Source organism: Dromiciops gliroides, chromosome 3 (genome assembly GCF_019393635.1).
Source record: "Dromiciops gliroides isolate mDroGli1 chromosome 3, mDroGli1.pri, whole genome shotgun sequence".
NCBI classification, from domain to species: domain Eukaryota; kingdom Metazoa; phylum Chordata; class Mammalia; order Microbiotheria; family Microbiotheriidae; genus Dromiciops; species Dromiciops gliroides.
The window spans coordinates 581,200,152-581,214,051 of NC_057863.1; the positions used below are offsets into that span (position 1 = coordinate 581,200,152).

At 42.3% G+C, this 13,900-nt stretch overlaps 2 protein-coding genes across 2 annotated transcripts; one reads left to right on the forward strand and one right to left on the reverse strand.

The window, feature by feature from the left end:
* The first annotated feature begins 499 nt into the window (after positions 1–499).
* LOC122750388 (heterogeneous nuclear ribonucleoprotein A1-like) lies at positions 500–1,459 on the forward strand. The gene has a single exon (XM_043997110.1). The coding sequence runs from the start codon at positions 500–502 to the stop codon at positions 1,457–1,459; it is 960 nt and encodes a 319-aa protein (XP_043853045.1).
* An 11,331-nt stretch (positions 1,460–12,790) lies between these two features.
* Positions 12,791–13,561, reverse strand: LOC122747992 (F-box only protein 6-like). Its single transcript, XM_043993741.1, has one exon. It carries the CDS (start codon positions 13,559–13,561, stop codon positions 12,791–12,793), a length of 771 nt encoding a protein of 256 aa, XP_043849676.1.
* Between the last annotated feature and the right edge of the window lie 339 nt (positions 13,562–13,900).

The window sequence follows — 13,900 nt, forward strand, 5'->3', positions numbered from 1 at the left end:
GGGCAGATCCAGACACTTGAGATCCAGTAACTTGAGCTAGGAAACTGGGAAACTCAGCTGGAAAAGTTCCATATACATACAAGGGGTCACTTGACCATAAAAGCAAGTGATTTATTGTGATAGTGACTCTAAAATCAAAAGAAAATCACAGGCTTGGAGTTCCAAGATCAAAAACATTAAGATTTTGATAAATGAAGAAGAAATGACTTATTCAATTGCACATAGTAAATGGTAGAGCTAGATTCACATCCTGTTTCTGTCTCCAAAGGTCTTTTCTATTGTACTACACTGCTTCCATTCATAGGCTTGATGAATTCAGAGGTAAGCAAGCATTCTACAAATCAGGGTATTTTCTACTGCTAACTGAATTTTGGGGGGTGATAGAGGGAGGAAAGACACTTTCATATTGACCTCTCTGAATTATTTTTAAAGCAACATAGAGCTTTTCTGTCCTTGACATCATTGGAGGATTGCTGAAGGGTCTGCTGCTGCTCTTGCCATGTGGAAGTCAGAGTCCCCCAAGAAGCCTGAGCAGCCTCGAAAGCTCTTTATTGGAGGCCTGAGCCTGCAGACGACGGATGAGAGTCTGAGGAGCTATTTTGCACAATGGGGCACGCTTACAGACTGTGTGGTAATAAGGGATCCAAATAGCAGACGTTCCAGGGGCTTTGGTTTTGTGACCTATGCCACAGTGGAAGAGGTAGATGCAGTGATGAGTGCAAGACCTCACAAAGTTGATGGCAGAGTTGTTGAACCAAAGAGAGCTGTTTCCAGAGAGGACTCTCAAAAGCCAGGTGCCCACTTAACTGTGAAAAAGATCTTTGTGAGTGGCATTAAGGAAGACACTGAGGAACATCACCTAAGAGACTACTTCGAGCAGTATGGAAAGATTGAAGTTATTGAAATCATGACTGACCGAGGAAGTGGCCAAAAGAGGGGCTTTGCTTTTGTTACTTTTGATGACCATGATTCTGTGGATAAGATTGTTGTTCAAAAATACCATTCTGTGAATGGCCACAACTGTGAAGTAAGGAAAGCCCTGTCTAAACGAGAAATGGCCAGTGCTTCATCTAGTCAAAGAGGTCAAAGTGGTTCTAGAGGCTTTGGTGGTGGCCGTGGAGGTGGCTTTGGTGGAAATGATAACTTTTGCCATGGTGGAAACTTCAGTGGTCTTGGTGGTTTTGGTGGCAGTCATGGTGGTGGAGGATATAGTAGAAATGGAAATGGCTACAATGGATTTGGAAATGATGGAAGCAACTTTGGAGGTGATAGAAGCTACAATAATTTTGGCAACTACAACAATGAATCTTCAAACTTTGGTCCCTTGAAGGGAGGAAACTTTAGAGGCAGGAGCTTGGGCCCTTACGATGGAGGCCAATATTTTGCCAAACCATGTAACCAAGGTGGCTATGATGGTTTCGGGAGTAGCAGTAGTTATGGCAGTGGCACAAGATTTTAATTACTGTTAGGAAACAAAGCTTAACAGGCGAGGAAAGCCAGAGAAGAAACAAGGAAGCTACAGGTTACAGCACATTTGTGAACTCAGACAAGCACAGTGGTGGCAGGGCCTAGCTGTCTACAAGAAGACATGTTTTAGACAATACTTTTTGTGTATGGGCAAAAAACTCCACCAGGACTGTATTCGTGACTAATTGTATAACAGGTTACTTTAGTTTCTGTTCTGTGGAAAGTGTAAAGCATTCCAACAAAGGGTTTTAATATAGATTTTTTTTGCACCCATGCTGTTGATTGCTAAATGTAATAGTCTGATCATGAAGCTAAATAAATGTGTCTTTAATAAAAAAAGCAAGATAGAAAGAAGCAAGGAACATATAATTAAGCACCTTTTTGAAGAATAAAGAACTTGTAAGAGTTTTATTAGGAGAGAGGGATATATGGCCATGAAACCTTGATCACCTTGGTGACTCTTCCACTGGAATAAAAGACCTGTCTTTTGAATCTATACAAAAGGGAAGGGCATTACAGAGCACTAGGAGGGAAATGCAAAACAAGGAGGGTATTTTGAAATAATGGGGCTTCAGTAAAATATACAACACCTATCCATATCTTGCATATCATCTTGATCTTGATATTGCTTATCAGCTGTGAGAATTTATTGTGATTTGGGGACCCTGCCTTTGGGCTGAGATTAACTAGAAGGTCTGTTGGTACAGAGACACTAAGGAGACAGGGGGATGATAAGAAATCAAACAGTAAGTGCAAGGGTTGGCAGGAGAGACAATTAAAAGAAAAAGTGGAGAGTTTGTTGGCAGAAATTCACAGGTCATATTTTAATTTTATTATCCTACTTTTGTTGCCTTTACCCCTAAGTTTATTCATCTAAATAAATCCTTGTGCTGTTATTTACAGAGAGGCGTTTGCTTATCAATTTGGGAGAAGCAGTGTGGGAATTTTTAAATGGCCCTAACAGACTGGTTTAGGCAATTAATGGCAGTCAGATAGCCAGCCAGTCAAAAGTCCACAGATTAGGGCCCCGCAATTAGTTAAAATGTTTTTACATGGCATACTGGGGTCATGTCCTGCTATACTTCATAGCTGAGGTAGGAGAGGGAGTTATCTTTCCCTTAGCCTTGGGGGTTGGGGTCTTTAGGTTTCTTGGAGTCCCACTGCATTCCCATAACATCATTAAGCAAAGAAGAAAATAAAAATGTAACATGCTGCATGGGTGCTATCCCGCCTATTCTGAATAAGATACCAGATAATAGATTGTGTGGCTTTATATACATTTTAAACAAAGATAGATAAAGAATTTTGCAGGGGGTGGGGCACTTAGAAAGGAATGTGTCAGTGGGTCCCTTTCCCAAAGGGAAGGGCCATGAGGAATTTTGGAGTCAAGGATATAGCTTTTGATACACAAATCAGAAGGCATCCTTGGTGATAAGCAGTTCACAGTTCAAGGCTTGATTAGGGCATGTCTTGATAAGCAAATCTCTCAGAAAATAGGATAATTCTGAGAGCCCCATAGCCAAAGTTAGGGGAGTCACTGAAGATAAGGTTTCCAAAAGAAGATCATGAACAGAATATGTCCATAGTGTGATAACCTGCAGTCAGGTAAGTCTTTGAACACAGGACTGTCTCTTCAAGGTCCATAAACCACCAAGTGGCTCAGGATCTGCTTCAAAGCTGATATGAGCTTGATTGACATCAGAGTTACAAATTTTCTGCATGTTCAACCAGGTTCTCAGTAAAGGATTGTCAAGCAATTGTGTTCCTTAGTCAGTATAGACAGTCCTCATACAGCACTTCTTGGTTTCCTGGATAATTAGGGAGCGCAGGCAAATCAAGGTAGTGTTAAGGGCTAAAATTCTAGCTAAACTGTCTAAAATATCTAATGAGTGGTCGCCAATAAATTATAAGCTTTAGCAAGAGTTAGACTTTTAAGCATTTATGGGAAAGTGCATTTCTAGCTCCCCTCTCCACCAGAGTCCACAGGAAAGAGCCGGAGTCAGAGCGCCAGTCTCCCCCTTCTTCCTCCCACAAGCAAACGTCACTTTCTGACACCAAAGAAAAGACACATGGTCTTGCCCTCAAAGACCTTCACCTCATGGGCAGAGCTCTTCTACAGTAAGTCTCCAACAGGCGGTGCCATTCCAATCATTACAGTAGTTAGTGTAGTCATTTACAAATGCACTCACACAGTCTTGTAATAAAGGCAGTTGGCTAAAACATGTGGATAGTTTAACTGAGGGAGAAATAGAGAAAGAGAGACTGAGAGAAGTAAACACAAGGAGACACTCAGAGCCAGAGAAACAGAGGTCCTGATCTTATCTAAGGGGAATTCTGCTTAATTTCATAATACCCTGGCAGAAACCCATTTTCTTCAACCAACTGCACTGAATTTTGTCAAATGTATTGCTTTATTTGAGATTTCTTTATTTTTAAAAATAAGTGAGTTTATTCTTAAAAATGGAGATGGGGAAATGATCAAAGGCAAACGATTATGTCTAATTTTGTGATTAGTGAACCCCCAGACACTGGAAGGGGTGGTCCCAGGGCACATCAAAAAGATCATCAAAGCAATATACCTTAGGAAGCCTCTTTCAAATGTCCCCTGGAAGTGTCAGACAGGACTGAACAACTGAACAATGAGCAAGGCACTGTGCCAAGCACTAGGGAATACAAAAAAAAGCAAAAGAAAGTGTCTGTATTCAGAGAGCTTACAACCTAAGGGAGTCAGCACACAAATATGTACAAAACAAGCTAGATATAGGCTAAATAGGACATAACTGGCAGAATGAAGGCCCTGGAATTAAGAGGGGTGGGAGAAGGCTTGCTCCAGAAGGTGGGATTTACAAAGATGTTATTAGGAGATTCCCTATTTCCCAGAGGTAAGGCCCAGAAAGCAGGCTGTGCCCTGAGCTTGGCATAAACACAATCCTCTAGGCTCACCCTCTGGCAAAATCCCATAACTATTGTATTGCTTTTTTTTTTTTTAGCGAGGCAATTGGGGTTAAGTGACTTGCCCAGAGTCACACAGCTAGTACTCGTTAAGTGTCTGAGGCCGGATTTGAACTCGGGTACTCCTGACTCCAGGGCTGGTGCTCTATCCACTGCGCCACCTATTGTATTGCTTTGACCAGCACCAGGTGTTCTCTGAGCTCAAGACACTCATTGAACAATCTCCTGTAGTGTCCATGTTTAGGTCATGAAGCCCTGCTATGAATCTACCTTGTCCCATTGCTGCTGTTACCCTTCATTGTCAGGGCTACAGCTCACTGCCCAGCAACAATTGGTATAAGTATTAGGATCTCTGCACACTGCCTCAGGTAACAGTCAGTGGTCAGAGTAGAGGTGGAAGATCATTCTAGCCATGGGGAATGGCCAGAGAAAATGCTGAGAACTTAGAAATGGAGGGTCTTGTTAGTGACACATCCAGGAGTCCAGTGTCACTAGATCCAAGAATATAGGTCGGGGAGAAAGGTGGAAGAAGACTGGAAAGGTAGGAGAGGGCCAAATTATGCAGGGCTTTGAATGCCAAACAAAGCATTTTGTATTTGTTACTAGAAGCCAGAGGAAGCCACTGCAGTTCATTGAATGGGTGAGGGAGGTGACATGGGCAGACCTGCAGCACTTAAGAAAATGAATTGGGGGCTGATGGATCAGAATGGCGAGAGAGTTGAGGCAGCCAGATCTCCTAGAAGCTATTGTAATAGTCCAGGGCTGAGGTGATGGTGTTTCTTTGAAAGCTGATTGAGAAACCTTAATGTGCAGTATAAATGTGAGTGATTATAAATTCATGATTAATTTGTGGGGAAGAAGGGGGCCTGTGTAACAGGTTAAAGGTCTTTGTCTCCTCCTCCCAGGCTTAGAAGAGTCACTGAGATGTCTCTGGGGAGTCCTAAATCTGATTCAGTTTGGAGTTGGAGGTGTGAGATTAGTTACCGAAGCTCAAAGGAGTCTGCTTGGAGACATGTCTTCATTATTGGGGCAGGGATTAAACCTAGGCCACCTGACTAACCCAGGCTAGGTAAAGGAAGCTTTGGACATTCAGCCTCCTCCCCAACCCCATCCCCACACTCCCACCCCCACCTGAGCTAGGAGGAATCTAAGCAGGGTGGAGCCAAGTTTGGACTTGCCTGGCCCCGAAGGTAAGGGAGTGGGGTGAGATGAGATTTAATAATGGGAGTTATGGAAGGTTGGAGGACAGATTCCAGGAGCACTCACCACCTGTCTCCAGTCACCTCTGGCCAGACCAAGAAGACATCAAAGAATCAGGTGTCCCCAAGGCAAAATGAGGACATGGAGCTCTGAGGTCCAGTCTAGCTCTAACGCAGGGTCCTTTGGGAGCTGGCCACTTTAAAAGTGGTCTCCAGCCTTGGATACCATCTCTGGCTCTACTCAGTTTCCTGCTTCCCTGCTATTGTCTTCCCTCAAGCAGCCAAACTGCCCCTCCCTACCATCCCAACCCAGGCTGTAGCCCAGGCTGAATTGGGAGAATCCTTCAAACTCAATTTTGGGATCTGAATGAATCCTAATTCCAACTTCTGCCTTGATCCAATTTTCCCAGACTAATTAGATTCCTAAAGTGAATTTGCTGTCTGCTCATCTATGCTTTGCCCTGCTCTCAGGGACTTTCTCTGGCCTCCTACTCATCCTCTTTTCCCATCTTTAAATGAACAAACATGACATACCCACCTCTCCTCCCTCCAGTACTGGCCCATTTTCAAAAATTGCTCCAAGAGGCCTTGTTGGCCTTAGCACAGTGCCTGGCACAGAGAAGATGCTGTTTTGTTTTCATTTTAGAGATCTTGTGTCTTACTCTTCATTACCCCACTGGGGTTTTTCTTGGAAAAAATAGTAGAGTCCTTTGCCCTTTCCTTCTCTAGCTCATTTTACCATTAAGAAAACAAAGGGAAACAGGGTTAAGTAGCTCACAGAGAGTCACACAGTTTATTAAGTGTCTGAGGTTGTATTTGAACTCAAGACTTCCTGACTCCAGGCTTGGTACTCTGTCCATTGTATCACCTAATAGGTGCTTAGTTAATATTTATAGTAGAAGGGGCAGCTAGATGGTGCAGTAGATAGAGCACCGGCCCTGAATTCAGGAGTACCTGAGTTCAAATCTGACCTCAGACACTTAACACTTACTAGCTGTGTGACCCTGGGCGAGTCACTTAACCCCAATTGCCCCACAAAAAAAAAAAATTTATAGTAGAGCTTCAAATTTACTATGGCTAGCCCACCTTCCTGTGCATATTCTTGACTTTTTGTTCTTCTTGATGAATTTTGTTATTTTTTCTAACTCTATAAAATAATTTTTAGGCAGTCTGATTGGTATGGCACAGAATAGTTAAATTAATTTAGGTAGAATTGACATTTTTACTATATTAGCATAGCCTATCCATGAGCAATTGCTATTTTTCCAATTATATATATCTGATTTTATTTATGCGAAAAGTGTTTTATAATCGTATTCATAGAGTTTCCTGGGTTTGTCTTGGCAGGTAGACTCCCAAGTATTTTGTATTGTCTACCATTACTTTAAATGGAATTTCTCTTTCTATGTCTTGCTGATGAGCTTTGTTGGTCACGTATAGAAATGCTGTGGGTTTATTTTATATCCTGTAACTTTGCTAAAGTTGTTCAAGTAGTTTTTCAGTTGATTCTTTAAGATTCCCTAAGCATACCATCATATCATCTGCAAAGAGTGAGTTTTATTTCCTCCTTGCCTAATCTAATTCCTTTAATTCCTTTTTCTTCTCTTATTGCTAAAGTTAACATTTCTAGCACAATATTAAATAATAGAGGTGATAATGGACATCCCTGTTTCACCCCAATCTTACTGGAAATGCCTCTAAGTTATCCCAGTTACATATCATGTTTGCTGATAGTTTTAGGTAGATGCTGCTTATTATATTAAGGAAAGCTCCACCTATTCTATGCTCTCCAGTATTTTTTTTTTTTTTTTTTAGTGAGGCAATTGGGGTTAAGTGACTTGCCCAGGGTCACACAGCTAGTAAGTGTTAAGTGTCTGAGGCCGGATTTGAACTCAGGTCCTCCTGAATCCAGGGCCGGTGCTCTATCCACTGTGCCACCTAGCTGTCCCACTCTAGTATTTTTCATTGGAATGGGAGCTGTATTTTGTCAAAAGCTTTCTCTGCATCTATTGAGATAATCCTATGATTTTGGTTAGTTTTCTTATTGATGTGGTTGATTATATTAAGTTTTCCTAATGTTGAACCAGCCCTGCATTCCTGGTATAAATCCCACCTGGTCATAGTGCATGATCCTGGTGATCACTTGCTGTAATCTCCTTGCTAATGCTTTATTTAAGATTTTTTTTGTATCAATATTCATTAGGGAAATTGGTCTGTAATTATCTCTCTGTTTTGGCTCTGCCTGGTCTAGGTATCAACACCATATTTGTGTCATAAAACCACTAATGAAGTGGCAATTAAAGCAATAATTAGGAGCTACTTTGCCCAACTGTGTGCTAATATTTACAAAAATACAAATTGTCCAAGTTAACTGAAGAGCAAATAAAATCCTTAAATAGGCCTTTTTTGAAAAAGAAATTGAACAAGCCATTAATGAACTCCCTAAGAAAAAATCTCCAGGGTCAGATGGATTTAAAAGTGAATTTTACCAAACATTTAAAGAACAATTAATTCCAATACTATACAAGTTATTTGGAAAAATAGGTGTAGAACCCACACTCTATTAAAGAAGACAAAGGAGAACAGTTAGGTACATACCCAATATATATATATGCCATCATTGGGAGATAATGATGGAGAAAAAAGCACTAAAGACAGAGGAAATGTGGAAGAACCTCTTAGGGAAGGTGGTGCTTGAGGTGAACTTTGAAGGAAGCCAAGGAGGCAGGGGTGAGTAGGGAGGGGACTCAAGGCAAGGATGACAGCCAGTGAAATGACTGAGTTTCTAGGTGATCTATGGTAGCTGAGAAAAAGTGCCCAGGACAGAGCTCTGGGGTACACAAACATCTAGGGGCTGTGACCAAGAAAACAGAAAAGGAGTGGCAGGAGATGTCCCCCAGGAGAAGGGTGGCCATTAGCATCAAAGCCTGCTCCTTTGGACAGGAGTCCAAAAAAGGCCAAATCAGAGATTTGGACGCTCTGCCCAGGATGTTCCCAATTGGGACTCTGGGAAGCCGTACCAGGACCCCCAGCCAATTGGACCCAGTAGTTGGTGCTTCCCTGATTTGGTGATGTATTTCCCTTTAAATTACTATAATACTCATTAAATTTAATTTTCTTCACCTGGTGTTGGAATGTCATTTTTGTAGGAGTGAATCTGAACATTATCCTTAACCATACAAATTGGCATCACGAATAGGATTTGCTGTACAAAATGCCTCTGTTAAGGGAAAACGACCCACATGTACAAAAATATTTATAGCTGCTCTTTTTGTGGTGGCAAGGAATTGGAAATTGAGGGGTTGCCCATCAATTGGGGAATGGCTGAACAAGTTGTGGTATATGAATGTAATGGAATTCTATTGTGCTGTAAGAAACAATGAGCAGGAGTTTAGAGAAACCTGGAAGGACTTGCATGAGCTGATGATGAGTGAGATGAGCAGAACCAGAAGAACATTGTGTGTTGATCTACTGTGATGGACTAGATTCTTCTCACCAATGCAATGGTACAGAAGAGTTCCAGGGAACTCCTGATAGAAGAGAATCTCCAAATCCAAGAAAAAAAAAAAGAACTGTGGAGTAGAGATGCTGATTGAACCATACTATTTCTTTTGCTTTTGGTGCTGTTGTTTTTCTATTTTGAGGTTTTTCCTCATTGCTCTGATTTTTCTCTTATAACATGACTAATGCAGAAATATGTTTGTTATTAAGTATATAAAACCTATATCAGATTACCTGCTGTCTAGGGGAGGGAGGGAGAAAAATCTGAAATTTGAAAGCTTGTATAAACAAATGTTGAGAACTATTTTTACATGTAACTGGAAAAAATAAAATACTTTTATCAGAGAAAAAATGCCTCTATTTCAGAAATATGAGGAAAAAGGAAAAGAAATTATTGGAGTTTGTAGAAGAGGTTGGGCATTTTTGACTGCGTTTTGACTGTTACCTGAATTCCAGGGAAAATCACCTATGTTACAATGTCCGAATTTTATACTTGGGAGGACAAGCTCAGAATTATCAGAGCATAGCTCAGAAAGCTGCTGTAAGAGTGGCTCAGTATAAGTAAAAGAAAAGAAAGAGGAAAAGTGATGGGACATGGAGGGTGACTGTTGATTGTAGACAATTAAACAAGGTAACTCCTCCACTTTATGCATCAGTCCCGTACACAGTGGCTTTAATCGAGACTATTCAAACTTACCCTGGGCAGTGGTGTGCAGTTATAGATCTTGCAAATGCCTTTTTTTACAAAACCAGCAGATTCTAGTCAGTGGGACCAGTTTACCTTTATTTGGCAAGAGAAACAATATGCTTTCACACGACTTCCTCAAGGATATTTGCATAGCCCTACTATTTGTCATAGAACTGTGGCTGAACACTTGAATGAATTAAAACTTTCTGGAGAACAAATTATTCATTGTATTGATGACATTATGGTTCAGGGAGAGAACAAAGAGATAGTGGAAAAGGCACTACACGTTTTGATTGATCACATGAAGGAGAAGGGGTGGGAGATAAATCCTGCTAAAACATAAAATCTTTAGGGATTATGTGGAATGCCGGCCATAGAGAAATCTTACTGAAAGCTAAACAGAAAATAGCTGGCTCTGCTCCCCCTACCTCTGAACAAGAGGCACAGAAATTTATTAGACTTTTTGGATACTGGAGGAATCACATTCCTCATTTGGGGCAAATTTTAAGTCCCCTTTATAAAGTAACTCGAAAGAAATATGAATTTGAATGGGGACCTAAGGAACAAAAAGCCTTTGAAGAAGCTAAGGCTGCAACCCAAACTGCTTTAGACCTATGGCCTATAAAAGAAGGTCCAGTAAAATTACAAGTCTCTGTAGAACAAGAATATGCCAATTGGAGCTTATGGCAAAAGCAAGAAGGAAAGAACATGCCCATGGGTTTTTGGTCCCATAAATTACCTAGTTCTGGTTTGCAATACACCCCATTTGAACAACAACTATTAGCTGTCTATTGGGCACTGGTGGAGACTGAGCACCTGACGCTTAATCATGAAATAACTATAAGACCACAATAAGTTTGGTTTGGGATGTGTTGAGCTTGATATACCCAATGAACATTCTCTTTAAGAGGTCCAGTTGATGATGTGGGATTGGAACTCAAAGACAGCTACCATGAACAGTGCTGGAAAAAATAGATCTAGGAATCCTTTACATAGAGAAGATGATTTAGGCCATGGAAACTGATGAGATCAAAGAGGGAAAGGGAAGAGGGCCCAGGACATAGCCATTGGGGGCACCCAAGGTGTGTGACATGGATGGAAACCCAGCAGAAAAAGTTAGGAGAAGTCAGACAGGAGGAGAGTTAGGAGAGAGCAACAGGCTGAAAATGAAAGCCTAGAGAATGTCCAGGAAAAGTGACTAGCAGCACCAAATAATGCAGAGACATCAAGAGAGATGAAAACTGAGAAGAGTCCATTAGATGTAGAATTCAAGAGAACACTGGTAACTGGAGAGCAAAGTTTCAGCTGAATGAAGAGGTCAGGCCAGACTGTGAACAATTTAGAAGACAGTGAGAGAAGGAGGAGAGGCTCTAAGTGTGGATGGCTTTCTCAGGTTTATAAATGAAGAGGAGACATAGAAGATGAGAGTGCTTCTTAAGGAGGGGTTGGCTTGGCAAAGAGAAGGGCCACCTCTTCCTCTGAGATCCCAGTGGAGAAGGTAGTGGGGGAAGATGGATGGATGTCTGACTAATGTGAGATGAAGAGGGAACTCTCAGCAACTGGTCTGGATTTTCTTTTCTTTCTGATGAAGTAGGAGGTGAAGTCCTCCGTGAGGACTGTGGGGGAGGGGCGCTGTCAGAAGCTAGAGGAGAGATGAGAAGGTTGGAAACATCTATGGTGGAAGATGGGATTACTGCTGTCATTCAGATGTTTCAGTCATGTCCAACTCTTTTTGACCCCATTTGGGGTTTTCTTGGCAGAGACACTGGAGTGGTTTGCCTTTCCCTTCTCCATCTCATTTTACAGATGAGGAAACTGAGGTAAACAGGGTGAAGTGACTTGCCCAGAATCACACAGCTACCAAATGTCTGAGGCTGGATCTGAACTCAGCAAGAATGAGTCGTCCTGGCTCCAGAACCAGCGCTCTATGCACGATGGTGACACCTAGCTGCTGTGAGAGGTGGGATAGGGGAATGCAAAGAAGCAGCTAGGTGGTGTAGGGGAAAGATTGTTGGATCTGGAGCCAGGGGGACCTGAAGTCAAAGCCAGCCCCAGATACCCACCAGCCCTGTGACACCAGGAAAGGCACTCAACCTGTCTGCCTCAACCTCCCCATCTGCCAAATGGGCATAAGAATAGCACCCACCTCTCAGGGGTGTCATGCAGATCAAATGAGATACATATTAGCACTTTGCAATTTTTTAAAAACCCTGAGTGCTAGTTGGTTTTCACATATTCTTTTTTTTTTTTTTTTTTTTTGCGGGGCAATGGGGGTTAAGTGACTTGCCCAGGGTCACACAGCTAGTAAGTGTCAAGTGTCTGAGGCTGGATTTGAACTCAGGAACTCCTGAATCCAGGGCCGGTGCTTTATCCACTGCGCCACCTAGCTGCCCCCTACATATTCTTATAATTATTTGCTGTGGCCAGGGTCCAGATTTTTTAAAAAGCCTCATACATGTGCAGTGGCTCACTCAGCTTGGTTTTGTGATTTCCTTTAGTTTCAGCTGCCCACGAATTTCGAGTAGTAGTAGGAGGCGGGAGTAATCTAGAGCAGTGTTGATGGAAACCCCAAGCTGCTAAAAGTAGGAAGATACTGAAACCATTAGTTCATCTGGGTCTGGATCTCGTTGTTGCATCTGTCTACTTCTGCACAAATGGGTGTCCTGGTGATCTCAGGACTGGGACATTTAAAATCTAATGTGTGTGGTGCAGTGCATAGGGCACCGGCCCTGTATTCAGGAGGACCTGTATCTGTGTAACCCTGAGCAAGTCACTTAACCTCAATTGCCTCACCAATGTGAGAATTTATTTTGATTTGGGGACCCTGCCTTTGGGCTGAGATGAAAAAGCCTTAGGCCCTCAGGGGTTTTAAACTGTGTAAGAGGGGATGGTGCCCCTCCACCTTCACTTCAACTGAGCCAAAAAGCCCCGTGGGGCTAAATTGGAGTGCGTTAATCAGCAGAGTCAGTCTCACTTAATTCAATCAATTTAAATCATTCTCCATTTGCCTTTGGGTGTTGGCAAATCTCACAGGACCAATGGTGATGCTGCTGCTAGTGACTTTGAACACATATGGCCAAAACAAGCCCTTAAACCCCATGCCGCCATGCTGGAAGTAGATGTAACGGATTCCTGGGCTATAGTTGGACAATGTGCAGGAGACCACTATCCACTCATTGTTGATCCATCTATACTCTGCCTCTGAGAGTCTGAGCATATGCAGGATTTTAAAATTATAATCTAGGAATAACACAGAGCAGTAGTAGGTGCAGAAAATGTTGTATCTGATAGCAAACATGTCCTTGACCACAATGTCTGGCCTTACTATGTCCATCATTTCTTCACCATAGCCCTCAGCTTTCAGGTTCACCATCTGAGACTTGAGAGTATGACCATAGCATGAGAAAAAGCATTTCTGGACAGGGAGTCCAGGGATGTCTTTTGCAGTCCAATAATCTTTCTTTATATCTGGAGTTATCCAAAAATTCAACCCATCTTGACCACAGGCATTGTGGATCAGGTTCTTTGGGTGGCTGCAACAGAGGTAGAAGGCCTTCCAGTCAGCTACAGGATGGTTCCAATCCTTGGAGATTAAGCCCTCTTGTTGGCATTTGCGTTTCCACAGGCACACCTGGTCAATGAGGTCCCTCCAGAGGCTGCAGACTGGCCGGCAGTGCCTCAGCAGCTCCAAGGCTGGCACCAGGGAGAACAACTCCAGGAGGACTTCCTCAGGTAGATCATTGATGCTGGCCATGGTCCTGTTTTACCTGGGCATTCTCCTCTAGTCTGCAGAAGCTCTTCTTCCTCTCCTGAGGAATTAGGCAAGTTTGAGAACAGATCCTCAGTTTCTCAGGAATAGGATGGAGCTGATGGGTGTGAGAAGTAGGACTTCCTGTGTAGAACAGATGTGGGGTGGGTTTAATTGATCATATTGACCACAGGGAGATAATCATGGAGGTGTCTCTCTGTCAATTACTTTCAACTTCCTTATTCTTTCCCTCTCCCAACTTTAATTTCTTTCCCAATTACATGTAAAATAGTTTTCAATATTCATTGTTATGTGATTTTTCTCCCTCCCTGCTCCAAGACAGCA

Bases quoted from the DNA above. Each gene is read 5' to 3' on its own strand.
- LOC122747992 (XM_043993741.1), bottom strand. From the start codon at position 13,561: ATGGCCAGCATCAATGATCTACCTGAGGAAGTCCTCCTGGAGTTGTTC.
- LOC122750388 (XM_043997110.1), top strand. From the start codon at position 500: ATGTGGAAGTCAGAGTCCCCCAAGAAGCCTGAGCAGCCTCGAAAGCTC.